Source organism: Falco naumanni, chromosome 8 (genome assembly GCF_017639655.2).
Source record: "Falco naumanni isolate bFalNau1 chromosome 8, bFalNau1.pat, whole genome shotgun sequence".
Classification (NCBI taxonomy): domain Eukaryota; kingdom Metazoa; phylum Chordata; class Aves; order Falconiformes; family Falconidae; genus Falco; species Falco naumanni.
Window position 1 is genome coordinate 49,045,599 of NC_054061.1, and position 21,307 is coordinate 49,066,905.

Below are 21,307 nucleotides of genomic sequence, written 5' to 3' on the forward strand. Positions count from 1 at the left end.
CAGCTCACTAAGACCGTAAGGTAGTGCCACTGGTGTTTATGTGGCTTCCATCAGTGCTGATTTTGATTTCTTCTTCCATGTGTGCAAAATATAAAGGAGATATCTATGCCATCTTTTCACGGCTATTACTACAGTCATCTTTTTAAGGATAGCTGAGTTGGATAATTAAAGGGCTGAGTAGCACAGTTCTTCATGCCTTGCATCCTTCACACTCTGGTCTAAAGTGCAGCCATGATCACAGCAGGAACTGTGATTTCTTGTTGAGAAGAAATTAAAGTGGGAGGATAACATAGCTGGAATTTGTCCTTCAGGTCTCCCACTACTTTAAATCTCACTCCATCCAGATGCTTAGTTTCACTAAAAATTTTACTGGACACATTAACTGTACGTTAATGGCTCTTGCATAGCTGATGTATTTGTAGCTCTAGGGGAAGGCAAAGCAAGGCCACTTTGATATCAGTTTATGTAACACAAAATTTGTTTCTTGGAAGGCTAGAGGCCGTTGAGAGTAGAAACTATATTAGAATCTCTTCCATATGGCAGTTTCTCAGGTACTGTGATAGCTAACCTAAGTTAATAATTAAAGTCCATATCTATCACTCTTTCCATCTGGATGCAAGAAAGGCCTGGACTTTTCCTTTTAATACCATGCAGTCTCGTTTGGAGTATGTTGATGCTGTCATCATCACCACAGCATATTTAATTTCTTGTGTAATATTTCATCTGGGTAAACAATCAAGGGGGAGGAGTGTTGGTTTGTTCTTTAAGATATTTTTGTATCTTTATATTTACATAAAAAGATATATTTTTATAAAAGGAGCCCATGTTGATATTAGTAATCGATGGAGTACCAATAGCATTGGCAGCTTTACGACTCCTTTTCTGGAGTAATTCTGGAAGATAACCTCCACTCCTGTCATCCTAGCCACGTGTTTTGATGTGCTGTGATCTCGGTTTGGGCAGCCGCAGATCATGCTGTCCTTGTGCTCCGCAGCTGCTGCGCTCAGCAAGATTTGTCCATGTCGGAGGGAATTTCAGAGTTTGAAGGTAAAAGTAGCACAACAGGGAAATTAAGCTCAAAACTCTGGTTTCATGCTCTTAAGTTCTTAGGAGCTTTTCACCACTTTTTCAGTTACAAAACACAAGGTTTTTATCTGCCTGCCTGGCAAGATGCTGTGATCTCATGACTGCTGGATGGTGCATCCCCTATATTAAGCTCATAAAAGAACCATCACCGTTACATATGATGATCATAAATGGTCATCACCATTACAAATACAGGAACTAGGTGTAAATGCTCTGAAATCTGAACTTTAATGTACTGCAGGCTTGTGTGTTTTTTTCCTCCCCAAAGCACTTCTGCTGGGAAAAGAAGTTCGTACATAATACAGACAGTATTCCAGTGTTCTTCCTCAGTATAGGGGGTTTGGGCTGAGTTACATAGAATATGAAAGAAAATGAGCGCAACTCTCTCCCACCTGGCAGGGCAGCTCTTGAGCCTCTCCTCGTAGGGTCAGGTTGAGCTGTGGAGATTTGTTCTTGTCAGAGCTGCAGTTTAGACTGCTGGATGTGGCCATCAGCTGATATTAACAGAGACCCCACAATCTCAGCTGTTTGCCTTTGGCCCCCAAATGCCAAACTAACATTGGGGTTTTTTTTAGTAATTTCCGAAGAGCTGTTGCAGGAGCAGTTTGGAGATTCAGGAACATCTCTGCAGATGCTTTCACACACTGTCGGGAGCGGTGTCCAACCTGCTCTCTGGCGTGTGGGCTGATTGCCTTGCCCTGTGCCAAAGATTTTTCTGTTCTGTGCTTTTTCTACTGCATGACCGTCACATAGCTTTAGAGTTCACAGTGGGAGCATTCAGACCCAGCGCAGCTGCGCCTGCTGCTCCAACAGCTACTTTATATCCCGGGCAGGTCACAGCAGAGGACAAAAAGCAGCTGCACTGCCAGGCTGTGCATCAGGAAGCATCTTCAACCTGGGAAGAAAACTGTTATGCCAACAAATTACGTACCTGAATTCTCCAGAGTTGTTAGGAAGATGCTGATCATTTCCACATACCGTTTTAAACTGTGTGACTGGAACTACCTCATAATGCTTAAAATGGGCAATCCTTTTGATCAATAGCTTTTATTTCTGTATTTTCACTTTTTTACTAACATGAAAATAGGGAATGAAGTTAAACACCTTTGCTAATTTATTACTGAAGCTTTACTGACGGCAACTTAATCATGAAAATAGCTAATTAGGGAAAACTGAGAATTAATGTCTTTCTCAAACAGTACTGGTTGATGACAGTGTTTCAGCTTGTGATGAAAGGGAACAAACTGTTGAATTCTGAACATTCTCCTTCTCTTCTCCTAGCACAATTTTTCAGGTATTTTAAAACAGCTGCTTTCTCCCTTCAAAGCCGTGAGTGGTTCTGATCAGAAGCCCAGGTCTGCTGACACCTGGGACCAGCACTACTGCTTAGTGACGATGCGGGGCGGCCCGTGCCCGCACCCCTGCCCAGCCACAGTGCTACAGGTACAAATCAAGATGGGGACACTGGTCTGTAAGGTTTATGTGGAGCCTGGGACATTTGCCAGACTGCTGCCCATATCCAGTGTTTCTTTGAGGGGGTGAATACTGCACCATTCTTAAAGGGACTGAGTTTGCTGAATTTCTTCCTTCCTCCTGGATAAATCCTTTATTGGAAAATAGATTCTGAATCTGTAAACTGACAGGTTTGGTAGTCCTCATCGAATAACTTAAAATTCAGCAGAAGCAAGCACACACCCTATTCTCTCTGGGTGTGTTCACAGGAATTAAGCCTGCTGCATTTATTTAACAGATCTAGAAGAAAGGACTTACATTTGACTTTTAATTACTTTAATTTTTATATTTATTAGAGAAAAGCAATAGCAGAAATCAAATTACCTGGTGCATCTTACATCTGCTAGAACTACCTATGCAGTTCTTTCTCAGGCATGGCAGCTTGCCACTTCCAGTCAGGGACAGCGCTGCTGCTCCAGTAGCAGTTCACAGTTTTCATGGTATTTGGACTTCTGAAAAGGTTTTGTTATCTGTTGTTGGGAGACAGCATAAATATACCCAGTCCCTAAAGACACCATAACTCCACCAGGATTCCTGTGGTTTTTGTAAGCTCCAGGTTATGGGCTAATCTGACTGAGTTCAGAGATTTTCCTCTGAAGCTGCCTTATGCTGTGACGAGTGTGCCCAGGTCTTTGTGAAGCTCACCTCTGCCCAAGGACAAGCACTGCTTGCCAAAATCCTTCAGCAGCACCAGCATGCCTGATGTCCCTTGGGACCAGGTAGGTCCAGTCCCTGCAGCCCCTGGAGCAGCGCGGAAGTCTCTCTCCAGAGCTAACTGTTTGGAAATGCTGAATTACTTGAAATCCCGTACATATAGCTACCTCATGCAGTCAAGGAAGGGTAGGAGAGTCAAGAATCCTGCTGTATTTAATATGTTCTTGCAAAAAATATTTGATAGTGTCATATTTTTGTGATGTTTAGTAGAGGGGCATGCTGTCATCCACCTCCCTTCTCCAATCCGTTTCCTGTGTGTTAGCAAAGGGTAGAAAAATGCTTGGGTACTGCACTATAGCCGTGGCTTTATATGAAGACAAATTCCTGAGGCTGGGATATTGTGACTGGTTTGAAAAAATGTTGTGCATTCTTCTTTCTTAATTTAAACAGAAGAAGCATGGAAAGTTTGCAAAGGATGGGGGTGGAAGAAATGTTTGCTGTTTTCCAAAAGTGGGTGAGAGGTTAGAATACAATTGGAAGTAGATTGTTCATGTGGTCCTTGATGGTACAGATGAAGCCTGTTTGGATAGAGTTTTTAGCTACTTAATTTCAATTGTCTTATCATAGTTTTTGAAACCTCATAGAATCTACTGAGGGGTGAACAGGAGCTCTGCTGGAAGCCTTGAAACTGTTGAAACATCAGTATTTAATTTTCCAGCAAACAGTAAGCTCAGTTGATGGATAAGTTCAGTGTAATTGCTATTGCACTTGAAAACCACTGGTTTTCAAGAACCGATATATTAGGATAAACATTAGTGCACAAAAGACTTGTAAGTGGCTGCAGTCTGGACGCTGTGAAAAATAGTTATCTGTATTTAGAGCAATTTTTTCCTTTTCTAATTGACTTCTGAAGTGGGAATACTTTATCAGTACTTAGCTACTGAGAGCACTAGGAGCTTTTGTGAAGCAAATCAACTCTCACCTGGCAGTGGAGGATGAGGAGGGAGGTTTGGGCTCTGGCACAGCAGCTGTGACTGGCACAGGTCCTCAGTGCTGGGCTGACTCTGCTCCCTTTGAAGTCAGACAGAAAACAGGAGCTGATTCAAAGTGGAACCACCACCCTTTGTCAGAGAGCTCCGATTCCCTGACACCATCAGCGTGTTGGAAATAAACATGAACTCCTCCACTCTGCTTTTATTAATTGCTAATGTGCTTTGTGCAAACCAGCTACAGGGTGTTACCAGCTTACGGCTTTGCCAAGGAGTAAGGTGGAGTTGCATGTGGGAATGAAGCCTTGTTTAATCAGGTTTTATAATTACTTTGATACAACTTTAGCTGAAGCATGTTGGGTCAAGCAGTTCCTGGTTTAATACACTCACTGTTTAGTCTTAAGTTGCAGATTTAAAAATTTACCAAATACCTATACAATAATTTTTGCTGTTGTGCATTGATCATCTACAAATATGCATATAGTAACTGTATGTTGTATTTTTATTTATTTATTTTTACTTTAGTAACCAGTTTTAGATATCAAAACTCCCCTGGAATCTATTAAATTTTTGGATAAGTTTTAAAGATGAGAAAAATAAATCCTCAGCTTGAACTCATAATAAAAGCAGGTGAGCACAGCAGCAGCAGAGCTTCTCTCTCTTGTATCACAGGTGTGGCTTAATTTTACAGTGTTTTTTTGACTGCCACATTAGACCTAGAGGAAAGGAGAGGAATATCCTCCACAGTGAGGTGTAGCCTAGTAGACAGGGCTGTTTTGATACAGAAGCACCTAAGGAGCACTTGTGGGTGAGCTCTCTGGGGTCGGGAGGACTGGGTATGACACTGTGCAGCATCCTGGAAACTTCACGGCAGTGATAACCCGCTATCGGGATGCACCACGCCTACCTGGGAATTCATGCAGAAGCTATAGAGAGTTTGTAACAACTAAAGGTTGTTATTTACAGACAATCAGAAAGTTTATGCTTTGTGTTTGCAACTGTAGGTGAGCAAATAAACTGCAAACTGAGCGTTCCTTTACCCTCTTTGTTGAGTTGTTAAACCTCTGGGTTTCTTTCCCAAGCAGCATACATGTTTCTTTTGATTTCTTGATCTAACATCTCTAACCAAGGCATCTGCCAATTACTCCAAAAGAGAGTTTAGAGAGCTGCTTTCTGGTTTTGTTATACCTTTTTTTTTAAAAAAAATAACTCTAAAGTGTTTCTGAGAGGAAAAAACCTCCCCCCCCAGCCCCGAGAAAGTGATATCTTATAATTAGGAATAACAAGAAACTCATGTTTGTAGCAAGTAAATGATAACCTAGAAAGTGGCTTGAACTTTTTCAGCTGAAAGCTGCTTTGGCAGCTTAACATGGGATTAATATTTGAAGTATGCCTGGACTATCAAGAAGTTAATCGATGGAGTGTGAGCTATACCCACTTAAAAGGCACAGACATGAAAATCAGTGCATTCTCCACAAGAGGCTCTTAATGATTTCCTTTCAGAGCCTGTGCACACTATCTTAATTATACAGGAGCCTACGTAAAGGTACCATTGGATTGGATCCAATTAAAGCTAAAGCAAACAATATGACAACAAAAAGGGCACTTGCGTCATTTCACTTCAGCATTTATAACACAAACAATAACTGGCAAATAAAAAGCTCTTAGCCTATGGTGTGCTCGGTAGTGCCAGGATAATCATTCCTTCACATGTAATCATTAAAACAAAGAACACCATAACTGAAAATACTGGGGACAGTCTTTCTTCCTTCATGATTTGTCTGTGTAAAAGCAAGACCACCTTTGAGCAAGGAGGCATGTTTCCTGTGGTGCTCTGTGGGCTTCGTGAGATTAGTCCTCTCTGTTTCACAGAGAAGTCTTTCCGTGTGATCTTCTCCTGTGCATGAGTGCATACATTCACTAAAAAAATGCATCAGGAAGGATGGGTGATAAAGCTGGCAATGATTAAGGTGGTGGAGCACACTCTCATTAGAGATGCCTTTGCTTTCTGTAAAGGGTAGACTGAGAGGCCCAGTAATGGCTATTAAAATGATGAGTCTTCTTGCATGGTAAGCCTGGCACTTTGATCAAATCAACCTTGTGAAACTAAAGCATCTGGATCCATGAGATCCCAGGCTATTGTCCTGCAGAGCTCAGCTTTAACACATGATTTTGGCTGTGGCAGTGCACTGGTAACATGCTTTCTTTAATGACTGAGGGGGAAAATGTCCAGATCAAAGGCTGTTCTCTAAGATGGTACTGATGTGGCTTCAATTGTCTAGCTACTCCAACATTTCTCTGTATCTTCGATTGCTTTAGGTATATTTCAGTGACAGGCATTCAAATGTTTCTTAATATTGCCACAATAATGTTATCACAACATTACTTAGCATCATGGCATTTCCAAACCATCTGGATGGTGCTGGGAGGGGGCTTCAGAGGATGGTAGGTAGAGGAAGAGGTTCTCTTTCAGCCCTTATCAGCTTTTCTTACCTTCATCTGGCTGCTCTGGGGGCAGTTACTATCCCTTGGAAACTTCAGCCCTTCCTGGAGGCTGCAGAGTGCTGTGGTAGGCTCCAGCCACCACCTCCTTCCACTTCTGGGGTAAAAGACCCCAGCACAGCCTCCTATGCTCCCTCAGGGGCACCCAGACCATTTTTGCACACATGGGACTTTTCTGTGTTCCAATGTGTTCCGAGGAGCAAAGAACACCATTTTCTGTACGAAGACAGGAGGGTGCCCAGCTCTGTTCAGGCTTTGCGTGAGACAAAAGCTCTGAATGGAGAGCGCACATGGCAAGACAGGCACAGGTGGGCTCACAGGACTGGTAGCTGTCAGCATGACAGCAGTGACACTCAATACATTTTAGAGGTTAATGTCCACCACCTCTAGTCCCTACAGCCATCGGAATATAGGAATGAGGGAGGACCATAAATGGCATGTTTTGAAGCACAAAACAACTGCCTCCTTTCATGGAAGGGTTAAAATATGTCTAAACATTAATAATGCATTTTTTAATATGTAATTAATGTTTTTGAGTGCTAGTAAAGCCTAACTGATGTATGAGCAGTGTTTGAAAACCAATTTCTTGCTGCTGTCAGGAAGCCCTGAATCAAGGCACACCGACCCACCCCTTCCCATGGTCAGGTTAGAAGCCTGAAAAGAGGGACGTGCACCAGATACACCATCACAGTTCAGTGCATCCTGCTTTAACAGCAGAGATATAAGCCTTGGTAAAAGTATGTGATGTTCCTATCCTATAGGTGGTATGTTCTGTAGTAACTCTCCTAAACAATCTCACTCCTGACTTACACAAAAGGCAGAGTCCTTACCTGCAGCAGGGCAATTTTTTCTCACCCTTCCACATCTACCACCCTCAAATCAAACTGTTCAAGCAGTGACTGTGTCCTTGGGAAGAGGCACAGGTACCAGGGTAGGTATGAGAGCACTGACTAACTGCAGGGAAGTGGGAAATCATGCAGAAAGGCAAGCGCTGTGGTTTAACCAGCCTCGTAAGGGAGCACACAGACACTGACTCTTCCCAGTGTATATACAGCAAAGAAGGAAAGTTTTCATCTGGCTGACAGCTAATTCTATAGAGATGAGTTTATTTTTTGGACACTGCATTTGGACTTCCAGTTAATATTTTAATCTATTAAACGGATGTGAAAAATCTATGGCAGAGTTCAGGGCTTGAACAGCATGGGTTTGAATTAATTAATGCTCTCAAAGGCAGTATTAATGTGTCATCTAAAAGGGGGCTGAACAGATAAAGCCCTCTGATAATTTAGCACAAGAAGGCTTGAACCTCCATGTAAAGGAATAATTTCTTCTGGCAGCACAGGTTCTGTGCCCGTTTATTTTTGGTGTCACATTTACCACTACCAGTCCCTGCTATGCTCTTTAAGGAGCTAAGTTTAAAGTTAATGGGACTTCTGTGTGCAAAGGGTTTGCCAGCCAGGACGATAGACAGCATTGAGGTACCCGACTAGTAAGAAATGTGATGCTTTTGCGACCTGGCCTTCTGCCTGGTGGGAGCTACTTCTGTTGAGCCCATCAAATGAATTCACATAAGTCACTAAAGATTTACAGGCTAGGAATGGCTGTTGGTTGCTACTGGATCAGACCAGCTTCTGACCAGTCAGCTAGAGAAATATCCTGTACTCCAAACACTGCAGTATCCATTTATAAACATTTAAAAATACACGCGACAAGATGGAGTTGTTAGACTGGAAAATCCTCTTTAGCATGATACCGTCTGACCATTAAATGTCTATGGAAAAGGGTTGAAATACCATAATGACTCATCAAGGAGTTATTGAACTGGGTTAATAAATCTTTCTTTAGAATTTATTGATCAGTGTGGAAGAGCTCATGAAGTCATTACGCCTTTTTGCCTTTAAGCAGCTTCACCCAGGAAGTCTGGCCTCTACACAATTCCCTGGCTACCCCTGGGTTCAGAAGTAGTTATGTTACATACGCTGCAACAGAAAAACGATCATTTTCTTCCTTTTATTCCAGCTTTTTAAACTGATTTTAAGTCGACTTTTTAAAAACAGAAAAAAAATTTCTTCTTTTTTCTGCTGCAATAGTCTAATTGATAGCCTGTTGTTGCCCAAGCGTTAGCTCAAAGGGTCTGTAATGCCTGGATCCCCTCCCTCCATACAGGCGCGTGCTCCCTCCCTCCCGTGCTTCCACTGCCAAGGATCGAGAGGATACCAATGCCCTTCTGAGCTATACTGTTTGAACTGATGTGTCGGCACTGAGTGAATGAGATTTATAGCAAATAACGTGAATGTGCCAAGACTGTCTATAGCCCATCTTGGCTGTGGTTTTGCTTCAGGACACTTAATGGTTTCTGTGTAGAATTTTCTCCTGATGATTTGTCCTACTGCTTGTCACAGCTATAGGATAACTTGGTCAACGCCTTAAAGTCAATACTATTATCAGTCTGGAATTTCTTGTACTTCCCAAGGAAAGGAAATGCATTAATTTCAGAGCTGAGTCAAGCCCACAAATGAACTGGCACGTTGGCTAATGTCTGACAGCACATTTTTATAAGTAACTAGTCATGGCCACTGAGCTGTTCAGTTCCAGATGACAAGCGAGGGATGTGTTATCTGGGCTGGCTTATGCACAGCCTTTGTGTGGACCTTGTGATGAGGAATGATTCTCAAGCTCCTGGTTGGTGGTGTTTTTAAAAAAATCTAAATTTCCTAAGAGAACATAGATTATATAGATTGTTTTCCTCTCCTCCTCTTGTCATAATTTCTGAACTCACTGGCCAATTTCAGTCCAGTTCTAGAGAGGGAAGAAGACTTGGTGATGTTAAGTTTTTGGTACGTTTCATGAAATAGTTGGACAGCTGAGTGGCAAAGGCTGCACTATGAGATTGCTCATAATCGGACAATAGGCAATATACAGAAGAGATGCATCACAAATGCTCCAATGAAGGAAGACTTAATGGAAGCAAAAATATCCAGCATTTCCTAAATCCATAGGAAACTTGACTGCCCTCATTCAGGAGCTGATGAAACTGAATTTCACTGATTCATTGCAGAAAAAGTCCACCCAGTGATTTTTCTAAATGGATTTAGAAGGAAATAGATGGTATGTTGGCCAGACCTGGATGTGCAGAGTTCCTTGTTTTGTCTTCCTTCAGATCACTGCTTGACAATAGGCAATGTAACAGGTATACCATAACTCCTTGCATGTTAAAAAGCTTGATTATCCTAAATACACACAATTTTATCAGCAATCCCAATGAAAGCAGAAACAGGACTCAAAATATTAGCAGACTGCTTTTGAATGTGAAGGGTAAGATAAAGAAAAATCTTCTAAGTGCAGGCAAAAATCTCCCTTCTGTTTTTCATGGGTAGTTCCTTTATCAGCCATTTGGAACACATAACATTTAAAACTTATGAGGAGGAATGGAATTTATAAATGAAATTACCATCTTGAAGTTTTTTGACTGTAAAAGTTGAGTAAAGAATCCTTTAATATAGGATATAGATGCATAAACGGACACAGTCCCAGCACCATAGTCTGGTAAGGGTGGTGTTCAGAAAGGGAATGAACACAGCCACTAAATTTAAAGAAAGATGGAACTGAATGAGAAAATTCACAGAATCAGCTTTAAAATTAAAATAAACCACAACCTTAATTTTCTGCATCTGTGGATTTATTTCCTTAGCCTGCTCTCTTGGCAAAGATATTAACATCTTCAAAAATTACAGCTACCCACTGACATAATTCAGTGACATGAAGTGCATTTACATCTTGGAAGATTTAAAGCCACTTTTACTCTTCCTTCTTCTCCATGGTGTTTGTTTCTCTACGTTTATGTATACTTGGCCTCAGTTCCCTCCATCTGATTTGGTGGTGCAACTGTAATCCACCTCAGTACAGATATCCGGCTCTTCCTTTAGAAACTTCCTCTTGCTATGCTATAGCTCTTGTAAACGCCCTGAAGGAAGTGGGTTTTTTCCTCCTTCCTATTGCTGCAAGAGGTCCCAGAAATACAAGTCAATTTATAAAACAGACAACATTTGGTTTGAAAAGATCCTAAAGAGATGTAATTTTGCATTAACTTCAATGCATTTGTTCCTTACCTTATAGAAACACCATGCATATCACTCATATATAAACAAAATGACTGGCAAAACCATAGAGACTGTCCTAACATTTGAATTTATTAGAGTAAAATTGCCAGGTTATTTTCCATCCTTTCTGTTCCATATATTTGAGAGAGAACATCTGTCTGGTAACAGTGATGGTTCCAAATCAAGTATATGATTTTCTTCTTTATGGAGAAAGATACTTGAATGGCACTTCAGATGTCATTATCTTTAACTTGCAGCATTTCACTTTAAATATGTAATTTTAAAAATGAAAATATAAAAAAACCCCATGAAATGCATAATATTATTGTTTCATGGCATCATTTTCATTATTTATTATCTCATGGTGTATGTATTTCATAGGATACAAGGAGACACTCTGTTCTACCTGAGCAATATAGTATTCCAGTTACTCAGTTTGGTTCCTGCAAGCTGTGATTATATGAAACAAGTGAGGTTTCCGCCTTTAAATGTGTTAAGAAAATCCTCAAAGGTCTAAAATAGCAGATATTATTGGTATGCTTGGTGTCAGCATTGTGAGAGAGACAAGGCTCTCAAAAGGCCTAAAACAACAGATAATGGCCTATTATTTCCAAAATTATTTCCAAAAAAAGGAAAAAAAAAAAAAGTGGGGGGGAGGCGGGGAAAAAAGAGGCATTTCCACTGACAGAGAGAAGCAGCCTACAGATGCTATGCAGGAGAAAGAGGTGCTGGTCAGTCTCCTGCCATCACTAGAATGGAAGGACCAGGGAGGCGAGGTACACTTGGGGAAGCTGGGAAGTGCCGGAGCAATGTGAAGAAAGGCAGCAGCACCTTCCCAACCACCATCACCTCAGAGGAGCTCTGCAGAGATTGACTCCCAGCCTTTTGCTTTCATTTGCAGATGCAGGATATGTAATAGAAAAGTCAGGAGACCGAACCGCCCATCCCTGCAGTGGGCCACCTGAACCCAAACACTGCAAAAGGCAGCAGCAGGCCCTTTCTCCTGACATGGAATAGGTACTACCCCTCTCCAGCTGGGTTGTCTTTTTCATTTAACAGAGGCCTCAGTAGACTTTCTTTTTTTTTTCTTTTTTTTTTTTCAAGTAATCTTGGCTCAGAAAGGAATTGCTTAATTTAACAAAGTGCATTTACTAAAATGGAGCTGTGGAAACTTTAAAGATGTACATGACACTGGGTTGTGTGTTTCTTCATGCATTTTCCTGCTCTTAAACACAGACCCTGCCAAAGCAAATAACTGCACAGTATTTATCATAGTTGTGTTACTATGTAGGAATATTTTTTGTTACAATGCTTGCTGAGGTGAAGTATTTGTTAGCTCCTCCTCTCTTCTGTCTGGAAAAAGCCAATAACATGGAAATCCAATTGTGGTCATGAAACATCGCTAACTTGGAGCTGCGAGTCCCAGGATCAGACCTAGGTTGGGCAGTAGCATGGAGTTTCTCCCCTTGTCAAGAACTGGTTCTCACTGCCATGTGAAAGCCCAACAAAAGGTTTTTGTTCTATTGCACCACTTGTCTAAATGCTACAGCCTTTAAAATTACTCCCATTTCTTCTACAAAGGAAGGCACTAGCAACATAGTGTTTTGCTTGGTTGGTTGTTTTTCTGGTTTGGTTTTGTTCTTTTTTTTGAGTGTAAACCTATTCCTGATTACCCTATCTAGTAGCTTCTGTATGTGCTATCCACTTGCGCGGTCATAGCATCCCCTCTGCGGTGAGATCTGCACGGTGGGGCTTTGGGGGCTGGTTGGCAGCACTTTGTCCGGCTGCAGATGGGCGTTCTGGGGCGGTGGGCTTAGCTCTCTGCTGAGCTGGAAAACAGAGGAAATGACTTCCAAATCTGGCCTGTCCAGTCCTCACCAGCACCTCTTGATCCCATTTGCTCCCATCCTCTGGCACTGGATGTCTGTAGTTCCTGGGGAGGCAGCAGAGGAAGGAGTGCAGGCTCTGACCATGCTACCAAGGGCCCAGCTGCAATAGCCTGTAAACACTTCTTTGGTTTCCAGAGGCTTTTCCCTGTCCCTCTATACTGTATGGAGGAATATAGATAAATTGTGTAATCTTTCCTGAACAGTGAAGGATCTCTTGACGTACAGATCTAGCAGGGAAACGATCTGCTCTAAAGCATGGGGAAGTCCAGCCCTACTACAGCAGGCAAGTGCTACTTACAGCACCCTCGGACACTGGAACAAGTCCCCAAGGGAATCAGTGGAAGCACCTCATTTACATCTTTTTGAGTTATGTAGGAATGTATTATTTTACACAATCCCGTATCTGAAAGAATCTTTTGCAGGCAAAATTGGATTAAGTCCTTTTCAAAGGTTTTTGCTCTTTTAAGAACAAAAGACAGTGATTTAGTGGTGTTCTTTGGGATTAAATGGTATCTCTATGTGTGTGTATTTATATACAGATTTATGTATTCAGGGCCAACACCCAGATTACAGCTGTGACAGTTCTTTCTTATTATTCTTAAAATGTATGTGTGTTTTTTTACTGTGATGCCTGGCAGTACTGCTAGTGGTGCTGTGGTTATAAATCTTCCTTTAGGAATTTATAACATAGTGTGAACCACAATTTCTCCTTTATCTAATTACTGCCTATGAATTTTTTTTTATTTGAATAGTTTCAAAAATAATTTGGGAAAAAAAAAGTTGGTCTGATTTAAATGACAGATGATGTGACAGGATTTTTTTTCTTTGAAGTACAGCTAAAATTATATTCTGAGCAAGAGAAGCTTTTTTTACAGAACAAAACCATTTTTTGGTTACAAGTATTGAAAGAAATAACAAGCCAGATATTTTCCTTATAAAGAAGTTATATATTATATACATATATATATATATAAATAGTTCTAATTAATATTGAGTGTGCAATCCTTATTCATACAGAGTCAAAAGGGGACTTGCTGGGATGGTATGAAGGTACAAGAGAGAGCTCGGTGCCGTCCTGGCAGGACTTCATTGCAAAAAGCTACTGGCTGCTGTTTACACTTCAAACATTCTCTGAATAAGTGTTGTCACAACAGACGAGCAATTATAGACAATAATGTCAGTAATTTGTGGATTAAGAACTCCTTAAGGATGTATTGGCAAGGCATACAGTAGCTGCTTTTAGCTTGCAACTGTTCACCCTTAGCTGTGCCAGCGAAACTGTTACTTCCCAGAAGCTATTGTGTTCCCTGTGAGGCAGAAAACAACAGCAGGGGTTAAACTTCTCCGGGTCTCCCCACCCCCCCCACCCCAGCCTCCACAGCAGCTCTCACCCAGACAGCTTAACCCCAAAGAGTCCTTTCCAATAGATACATCTATTTATTCATATGCATCAAATAGAAATACTGGCCATTATGTTGAAGTAATGCTGTGGTAGGCTTTTGCCAACAAACCCAGAAAAAATCAGATTTTAAGATTCCAGTGTTATAAATACACCTGTGAGGAACGTCAGCTGGAGGCCAAGCCCCAGCACGCGGTGGTGGAGGGTGCAGGACACGTGCTGACCCTCAGACTTGTGCTTTGGGACACCCATGGCTCAGGACATGCCCTGTACTAGCTTATGCAAAAACACGTAGGGTGTGAAACATGCCCTGCTGAGAAAATGTTGATTGTTTTGAGGATCAACAAGGAAGATTCAGTTGTAGTTTGCTCTTCTCTTAAAAATACTGTCATGAAATACGTATGGCAATGAACACTTTTGGTGACAGATTAGATACGAATACACTTTGTGCTACTGTTCTTCAGTTTTAATTTCAATACAGTGCATTCAGAAAATTAGAGTGTGTTTAGGAAAATGGCTTGTGTGATGAGGAGAAATTAATCTTTGGAAGGCTATATATATGTAAAGTAGTGGAGTTGGAGGGGTTAGGAAAAAGAAGAAATGTTTTGTTCTCATGAATTCTTTGTTGGTTTGTTTTGGGTTGTGGGGTTTTTTTTTGTCTTTTTTGTTTGTTTTTTGGTTTAGTTTTGTTTTGTTTTTGGTAGGAGAAAAATGTCATAGAGATTCCTTGAAAGGCTTTAACTACAGAACTGGAAAATTAAAAGTATTTATCGAGCACCATTAACCTGGTTTTCCCATAGGCAGATTTGCCTTTAGACAAAAGGCACCTCCTGTGCCTGCCTGTCCGTGCCAGCCAAACCTCCAGAGGACTCTGGTCCTTTCTGCTGCTTGTGCTTGGTCATTCAGCATCTTTTCCTGAAGATGCTGTAAAGGACTTTTAAAAAAAACCTTATTTCTTCCAGGCACCACGGCAGCAGGTGGTCTGGCTGGGTGCACAGGGCTCACTGGGCAGTGGCGGGGAGGTGACAGCCTGACCCCAGGCAGGGCAGCGGCTGGGCCCTGTGCCCCGGGACTGGCGTGGAGCAGCCCCTCAGCACCCGTGGGGCTGCCTTGGCCATGGCCGCCGCCAGGTTGGGTGCAGCCAAGGCAGGGTGGCACCGGGCTCTCGCTGCAGAGGCCTCAGCTGGCCATCTCAGTGGGCAAGCAGGAGACAGCCCGTGAGACCCCCGAGAGTGACAGCGGCCTGTTGTGTGACACCTTCCCAGACACGGGGCCTTGTCTTTTGCTGGGTTTTTCATGGATTCTGGTTGCTCGCGTACGTCCTGCAGCCGACGATAAAGGCTCCAAGTGCATCTCAGATTGCAAGGGGCCTTGTTTGGCGCCGCCAGTGTCCCCGCAGACACTGCCTGTGCCCGAGCAGAGGCTTAACTGATTCACGCCCCTGAAAACGAGGCACACAGCAGTGCGTGCCCGGCCAGGCTGGCCGCCCTCGCCGCCGCCGCTCGCCCCGCACTCCCATTCCCTGAGGAAAAAGTGTCACGGACGCCCTCCCGCCGGCTCCGCATCTGTTTTGGGCTGGTACCATCTGCCCCCACGCAGCGCCCCGGCGCCCTGCCAGGCCCGGCGTGGGGGGCTCTCCGCGGCCCCGGGCCCCGGCCCCGGCCAGCCCGGCCCCCGGCCGCCGCGCCCCTGCCCCGAGGCGGCCGCGGGCCGGTGCGGGCGGCCCGGCAGGAGGCGAGCTGCCGCCGGCCCCGCTGCCGTCACGTGGCCGCCGAGTTTTCTCCCCGCAGCGGTATGAGGAAGTCGCAGCCGCCGCCGTCCGCAGCCCGGGCGGGCGCAGCCTCCGCCGCCGCCGCCCCGCGGCGCGATATGTGAGTAGCCGCGGGCAGGGCGCCGGGCCGGGCCGCGCCGAGCCGAGCCCACCACAGCCTAGCCCCTTGCCCTCCCGCTGCGCCCCGGACAGCGGCGGCGGTAGCCGGGCGGGCCCGGCGGCAGGGCCGCTGCTGGCACCTGCGGGGCTGGGAGCGGCCGTCCGGGGGAAGCCGGGGGGCGGCGGTGAGTGGGTCTGGGGGGCGGGCCGGGTGGGGGCGTGAGCGCGGGGCGGGACGGCAGCGCTCCCGCAGGGCTGCGCCGACGGCGGCCCCGCGCCCCCCGGCGGCCCGTCCCCGATCGCGGCCCCCGGACGGAGGGACGGGACGGCTCCCCTTTCCCTCCCCCGGCAGGCTGGCTCTCTCCGGCACTCGCCTCCCGGCGTGAAGCCCCCCGCCGGCGCCGCCGTCCCGATGGAGGAGCCCCCGGCGGCGGAGGAGTGGCAGGGGGCCACCCAGAAGAGGAAGGCCTGGGCCAAGAGCCGGGACTCCTGGCAGGCGTCGGAAGCGGAGGATCTCTCGGCAGCGGCGGCGGCGCTAGCCCGCGGCGAGGAGGAGGAGGAGGAAGAAGAGGAGGAAGAGGAGGAGGAGGAGGACCTCGCCGGCGGAGAGCTGCCGCTGGCAGCAGAAGCAGGTGGGTTTCGGGGGGCGGCAGCCCGCGGGCCGCTGGGACCGCCGGGACCCCCGCGGGGCGGCAGCGGGGGCGGCCGCGGGGGGCCGGCCCCGCCGGGCGGGCTCTTGCTGACGGGCGGCTTTTCTCTCCTGCTCTGCCCTCAGGCCACAGCGTTCCCAACGAGAAGATCGCGATATGGCTGAAGGACTGCAGGTGGGTGCTCCCGCCGGGCCTGCCCCCGCCGCCCCGCTCCGGCTCCCGCCAGCGGGTCGCTGCGGTGGGGCCGGGCCCCGCGGCCGGCGTTCCCCAGGCGGGGCGCGGGCCGGGCGGCGCCGTGTCGCGGAGGGCGGGAAGCCTCGCCCGCCTCCCCTCCCGCCGGTTAGCGGGCACCTCGGCGCGCCGGGGCCGTGTTTGCCGCGGGCGATGTCGCGACCCTTCGTGGACAAGAAGACCCGTCGGCTCGGTGGGGGCCATACCGCCGGCCGGGGTCACGGGTGGAACAGGGGCGCACGTAGGGGCGGCCGGGGGACAGCTGGCGCTGGCACCTTTTCTCCCCTTGGCCTCGTTAACGAGGCTGAAGCTCTTCAGCCGCTAAGGGTCAGGCAGGCAGCGCTGTTCGGGAAGCGGCTCAGTTTGTCACCGAGGGGCTCCAGGTTAAAGCCTCCCCTGCTGCCCTGCCTGGTTGTTGCTGCAGAGCTAAAGCAACGGTGCCCCCGCGGCAGTGGCCTGTGTGTTTCTTCAGGAGTGATGGCACGATTTAGGCTAACTTGATTTATCCAAGTCTCTCTCGGTGTCCTGCCACCCTTAGCTTGAGACGTGTATCTATTCCATGTTTCTGTTACAAAATACTTCCCTGCTGTTTGGAACAGGCTGATGACATTACTCTTTCTTCATCCTCAGTCACGTAAAAGCATAAATGCTACATCCAGTAGCAGCTGCTTTTGTCCTGTCTTTTTCTCCGTTCAATCCAGGCAGCCTTTGGAGCCAGAGCTGATGGGGAAAAGCTAACAATTAGCTTTCCACTAACTAACAATGATGTTTCAATACCTCCCCTACTGAAGGTTTCTGGCTTCCTTCTTTTAGAAGCAGCTACATTAGGATGAAAATTTATCTCTCCGTTAGCTGTGCCTTTGTGATCTTTGATCCAGTAAGCAGATCACTGAGCTTACTCCCGTAACCGAAGCGCGTGTTCCTTTATAACTACAGGGTCCTTGGTATAGTTTTCCTTGGATCTTTACAGGCTGTACCTTGGAGGTGGTGTTGGCAGCAAGAGGCTTGAAGTTGTACTGTATCCCAAAAATGTGATATTAAGACCTGACAGACCTTTCTTCCAGAATGCCAGAATGGGAGAGGATTTTTTCGAACTTTACCTGAAATCTGGTGTCCTGTTGGTCTGGCAAAATATATCCTTAAAAATAAGTGTTATGAATTCAGTATGTTATTAGAAATATTTTTTAATTGGGAGGGAAAAAAATGGAGTGGAGGGGGAAGAGGCCCCTGAGGGAGAAATTCCTCCTAATGCTGCAGTGCCACTTATCTCCGTATCTGCAGGATTTCTGTCTAGAATCTTCCCTGGCCCTGTGATCATTACCATTTCCATAGCACGAAACTGCAAACTGACAACGTGAACATCTAATGGATGGTCACAAATCTTGAGTAGTAACGCAAAGCTTGCAGTTTTATTCCTGTGCTCTGGTAAGTATCTGTTGTTAAAACTGGCACCAAATGCTTCTATGAAATATGTTTGCATCTCTGGCAGTTGATTCCCAAAATATGGGTGTTTTATTTTACATGGTATTTCTGTTATTTTACACACAAGGCAATAGAGCACAAGTTTACCCTTTCGCTAATATGGAGATGCAAATTTAGTTGATAAGTGTTTGTGAAACCTATTGTGGCCCTTCCACAGAAGTCTTTTAAAGTATTAACTATTTACTGTTGCAGATCTTTTCAGAAGAATCTTGTATTCTCCTCAGAAAGATAAAATCTGTGTTTTTTTTAAAGATCTCTTAAAGTAACCAAGCTATTCAGACCAGAGTTAGCCTCTGACTCCGTGACGTGCAGAGTGCATTCATATACGGTTCGTATCTGGGAGGTGCAATCCCAGCTGCCTGCAGTGGTGCAGTCCTTGTATTTTATAACTGCAGAATGGTTTCGTTTCTTTGTATCTAATACACATGTGAGAAGTAGCTAGTGTGTGCAGTAAAATGATTATTCAACTTGCAATGTTACGAAATGTTTGTATGTATAAAAACCCTGAACTGATTGTTTCTTGATAACAATGTATATAGGAAAAGTGGACAGTGTCAACAGATGACAGAATAGCCCTACAGATACTGTAGTGTGTTGTTCAAAAAAGAATACTTGAAAAAAAGAATTGTGAAATTTACAGTTGTTGTCCTTGAAAATCCTTACTTGTTTAATAACACTTTTTGCTGTGGAGCTTTAATTGTTACAAAGCTCTGTTGTAAAAATATAACCATTGCTACAAGTGAACATTCAGTTAGGAAAATAAAGTATTTTCTCTGTTACATATTTTTTAAAAGCAGTCCTTCCCATTTTGTCTGAGATTCTATAAGCTTTTGTGAGTTGTACATCAGAAGAAAATTGGCACTTTAAAAATCTCATTTTCTGGTTTGAGTTGGCAGCAGCACAAAAAAACTTAGTATCAACCTACTGCATAAATAGATCAGCTTATAAGATTTATTCCTTTGTTTGTTTCCAAAAGCATCCACAGTGTTATAATATGGATAAAAAGAATTACTAGCTGTCCCTTGATATTCATCTTAGAGGTCTAGGGCTCTTATTACTTGGCATCTCTGTTTCACATCTACTTTGGAGGAGAGAGGAAGGTTCTTAATATCCCATGCTATTTAACTTGGTAGATGCAGGTTTTTAGTTTTTTTTAAAAAAATGATCACAGCAAAAGAAACAAGCAAGTATGTGTCATACTGTGATAAGAATTGTGGAGGCTTAAGAAGTGTCGGATGCTACCCAAAGTTTCTGTTTCATTCATGTTTTGGGAATCACATGCCTTTGAGAAAGGCATTTTTTGCTCTCTTCCTGGTACTTTGTAAAGGCTTTTTGAAGTAATAAGAAAGCTTACAAAGGTTTTTCGTTGTAACTACTGTAAAGCTAAGACAGGAAACACAAGTGTTTGTATTATATTGATAGAAAAGAAGAAATTTTTGTCGACTGTGGTGACTTGTGTTATTTTGATTGAGTATATTTAGATTCTGCTAGTAATACAGGGGATGCAGGAGGTATTTAGGAGCCATCTCCTGTAGATGTGCAGGAAGTGAGTTCTTGAAATGCCTCAGAAAGAAGAGATTTTTTGCTTTAAGTTTAAAATAAACATGGCCTCTGCCCAATTAAGGCTTTAAAAGCTGAGATCTAAACACTTTCACAGCACAGTGCAAAACCCTTGTCCCATTCCTGAAGATCACCCTACCACAACAGGTAGCTGAGTAAAGAAACCTCTGGGATGAGAGGAAGCCCTGAGGCTGTGCATGGTCCTCTTACCTGCTCAGTGCCTACCTCCCATGGTAATGTGGACATCAAGAGTTCCGTTTGTTCTTTTGTAGACCGATATTGAGAGAAGTTATTGCCATGTATGTTAAAATACAACAATAAATGAGTGAACGCAAATGGAAAGCCGTAGGATCCCTTGATCCTGACACACACCCATTTACTAACTCTTTGCTCTTTGCTGGCTGCCCTTGGGTTGCTGTTGGCCTCCCCATGCTGCTCCTCCCCAGCTGCCACACGAAGGCTGCAGGGATGTGCTGGGGACCTGCCGTTCCGCACCTTCGGCTGGGAGACCTCATCCTGAGAGCCCAGCAAGTGAAGGGTCCCCCCAGCCCGACCCTGCCTGAGTGCACGGGGCTGAGATGGAGCTCATGGGCCTTGCTGGTGAAAAACAGCCTGGCATGGAAAGGCAGAGCTGTTCGTGCTGTTGTCCAGGATGATTTTTGTGCAGCTACTTGTCACTCCTTTAAACTCATATTGTGTCTAGTTATTAAATGCAAGTTATTAAAAGACAGGGGGTATAAGGCAGCTGTGCTTGCGTGCAGCAGCGCAAGCAGGACAGCAGATGGGTGGTTGACAGGGCTGCTTTTCTGGTAGCTGCTAACATGCTGTAGAGGTGATGGACTTAATTTCTGAAAGAAAATGATAGCTTTGATGGTTGCTTTTACCGTTTTCTGCCAGGTGGTGTGTGCAGCAGTGGCCTTGGCTGTCAAAGTCACTGCCAGCAAGTTTCTGCATCGAAAAGGTAGAGACGTTGAAGTAGCCACCAGGGAAGGAGAGGGAGAAAGATGGGAGCGCACCCATCAAAGCCACAGAGTAAACAACTGGCATAGTTATTACTTCAGAACATAAGGCTTGTTGTAGCGTGACAGGTTTAGACAATATGCCCTAAGTTTTTTCAAACTTTCACAGAACAGGGACACAGAAACCTGGGAGATCTGGGCCTCGGCAGAGTCTCTCCTGTCACCCGAAACACAGTTGTGCACCTGGATGCTCTGGCTGTTTGCCTTGGTGTCTCACCGTGGCAGGGCTTTGCTTAGCTTCATGAAAGATACAATGAAGTGAGCTTGTTTCCTATCAGAAGGCCACACATGGAGAGAATAAACTCTTTTCAGAGAGGAAAGAAAAATAAGGTTGTGAAGTGTAAGGTCTGTTAGAAAACAGATG

General features: G+C 44.8%; 1 protein-coding gene across 2 annotated transcripts in view; it reads left to right on the forward strand.

The window, feature by feature from the left end:
• Positions 1–15,879: 15,879 nt before the first annotated feature.
• ITPRID2 (ITPR interacting domain containing 2) overlaps positions 15,880–21,307 on the forward strand; it is a 42,832-nt gene continuing 37,404 nt past the window's right edge. For both annotated transcript variants that reach the window (XM_040603630.1, XM_040603631.1), the window contains exons 1-3: positions 15,880–16,002; positions 16,354–16,633; positions 16,777–16,825. In XM_040603630.1, the coding sequence (XP_040459564.1) occupies positions 16,414–16,633; positions 16,777–16,825 (269 nt within the window). In that variant the 5' untranslated portion in view covers positions 15,880–16,002; positions 16,354–16,413. The remainder of the gene's footprint in view (positions 16,003–16,353; positions 16,634–16,776; positions 16,826–21,307) is intronic.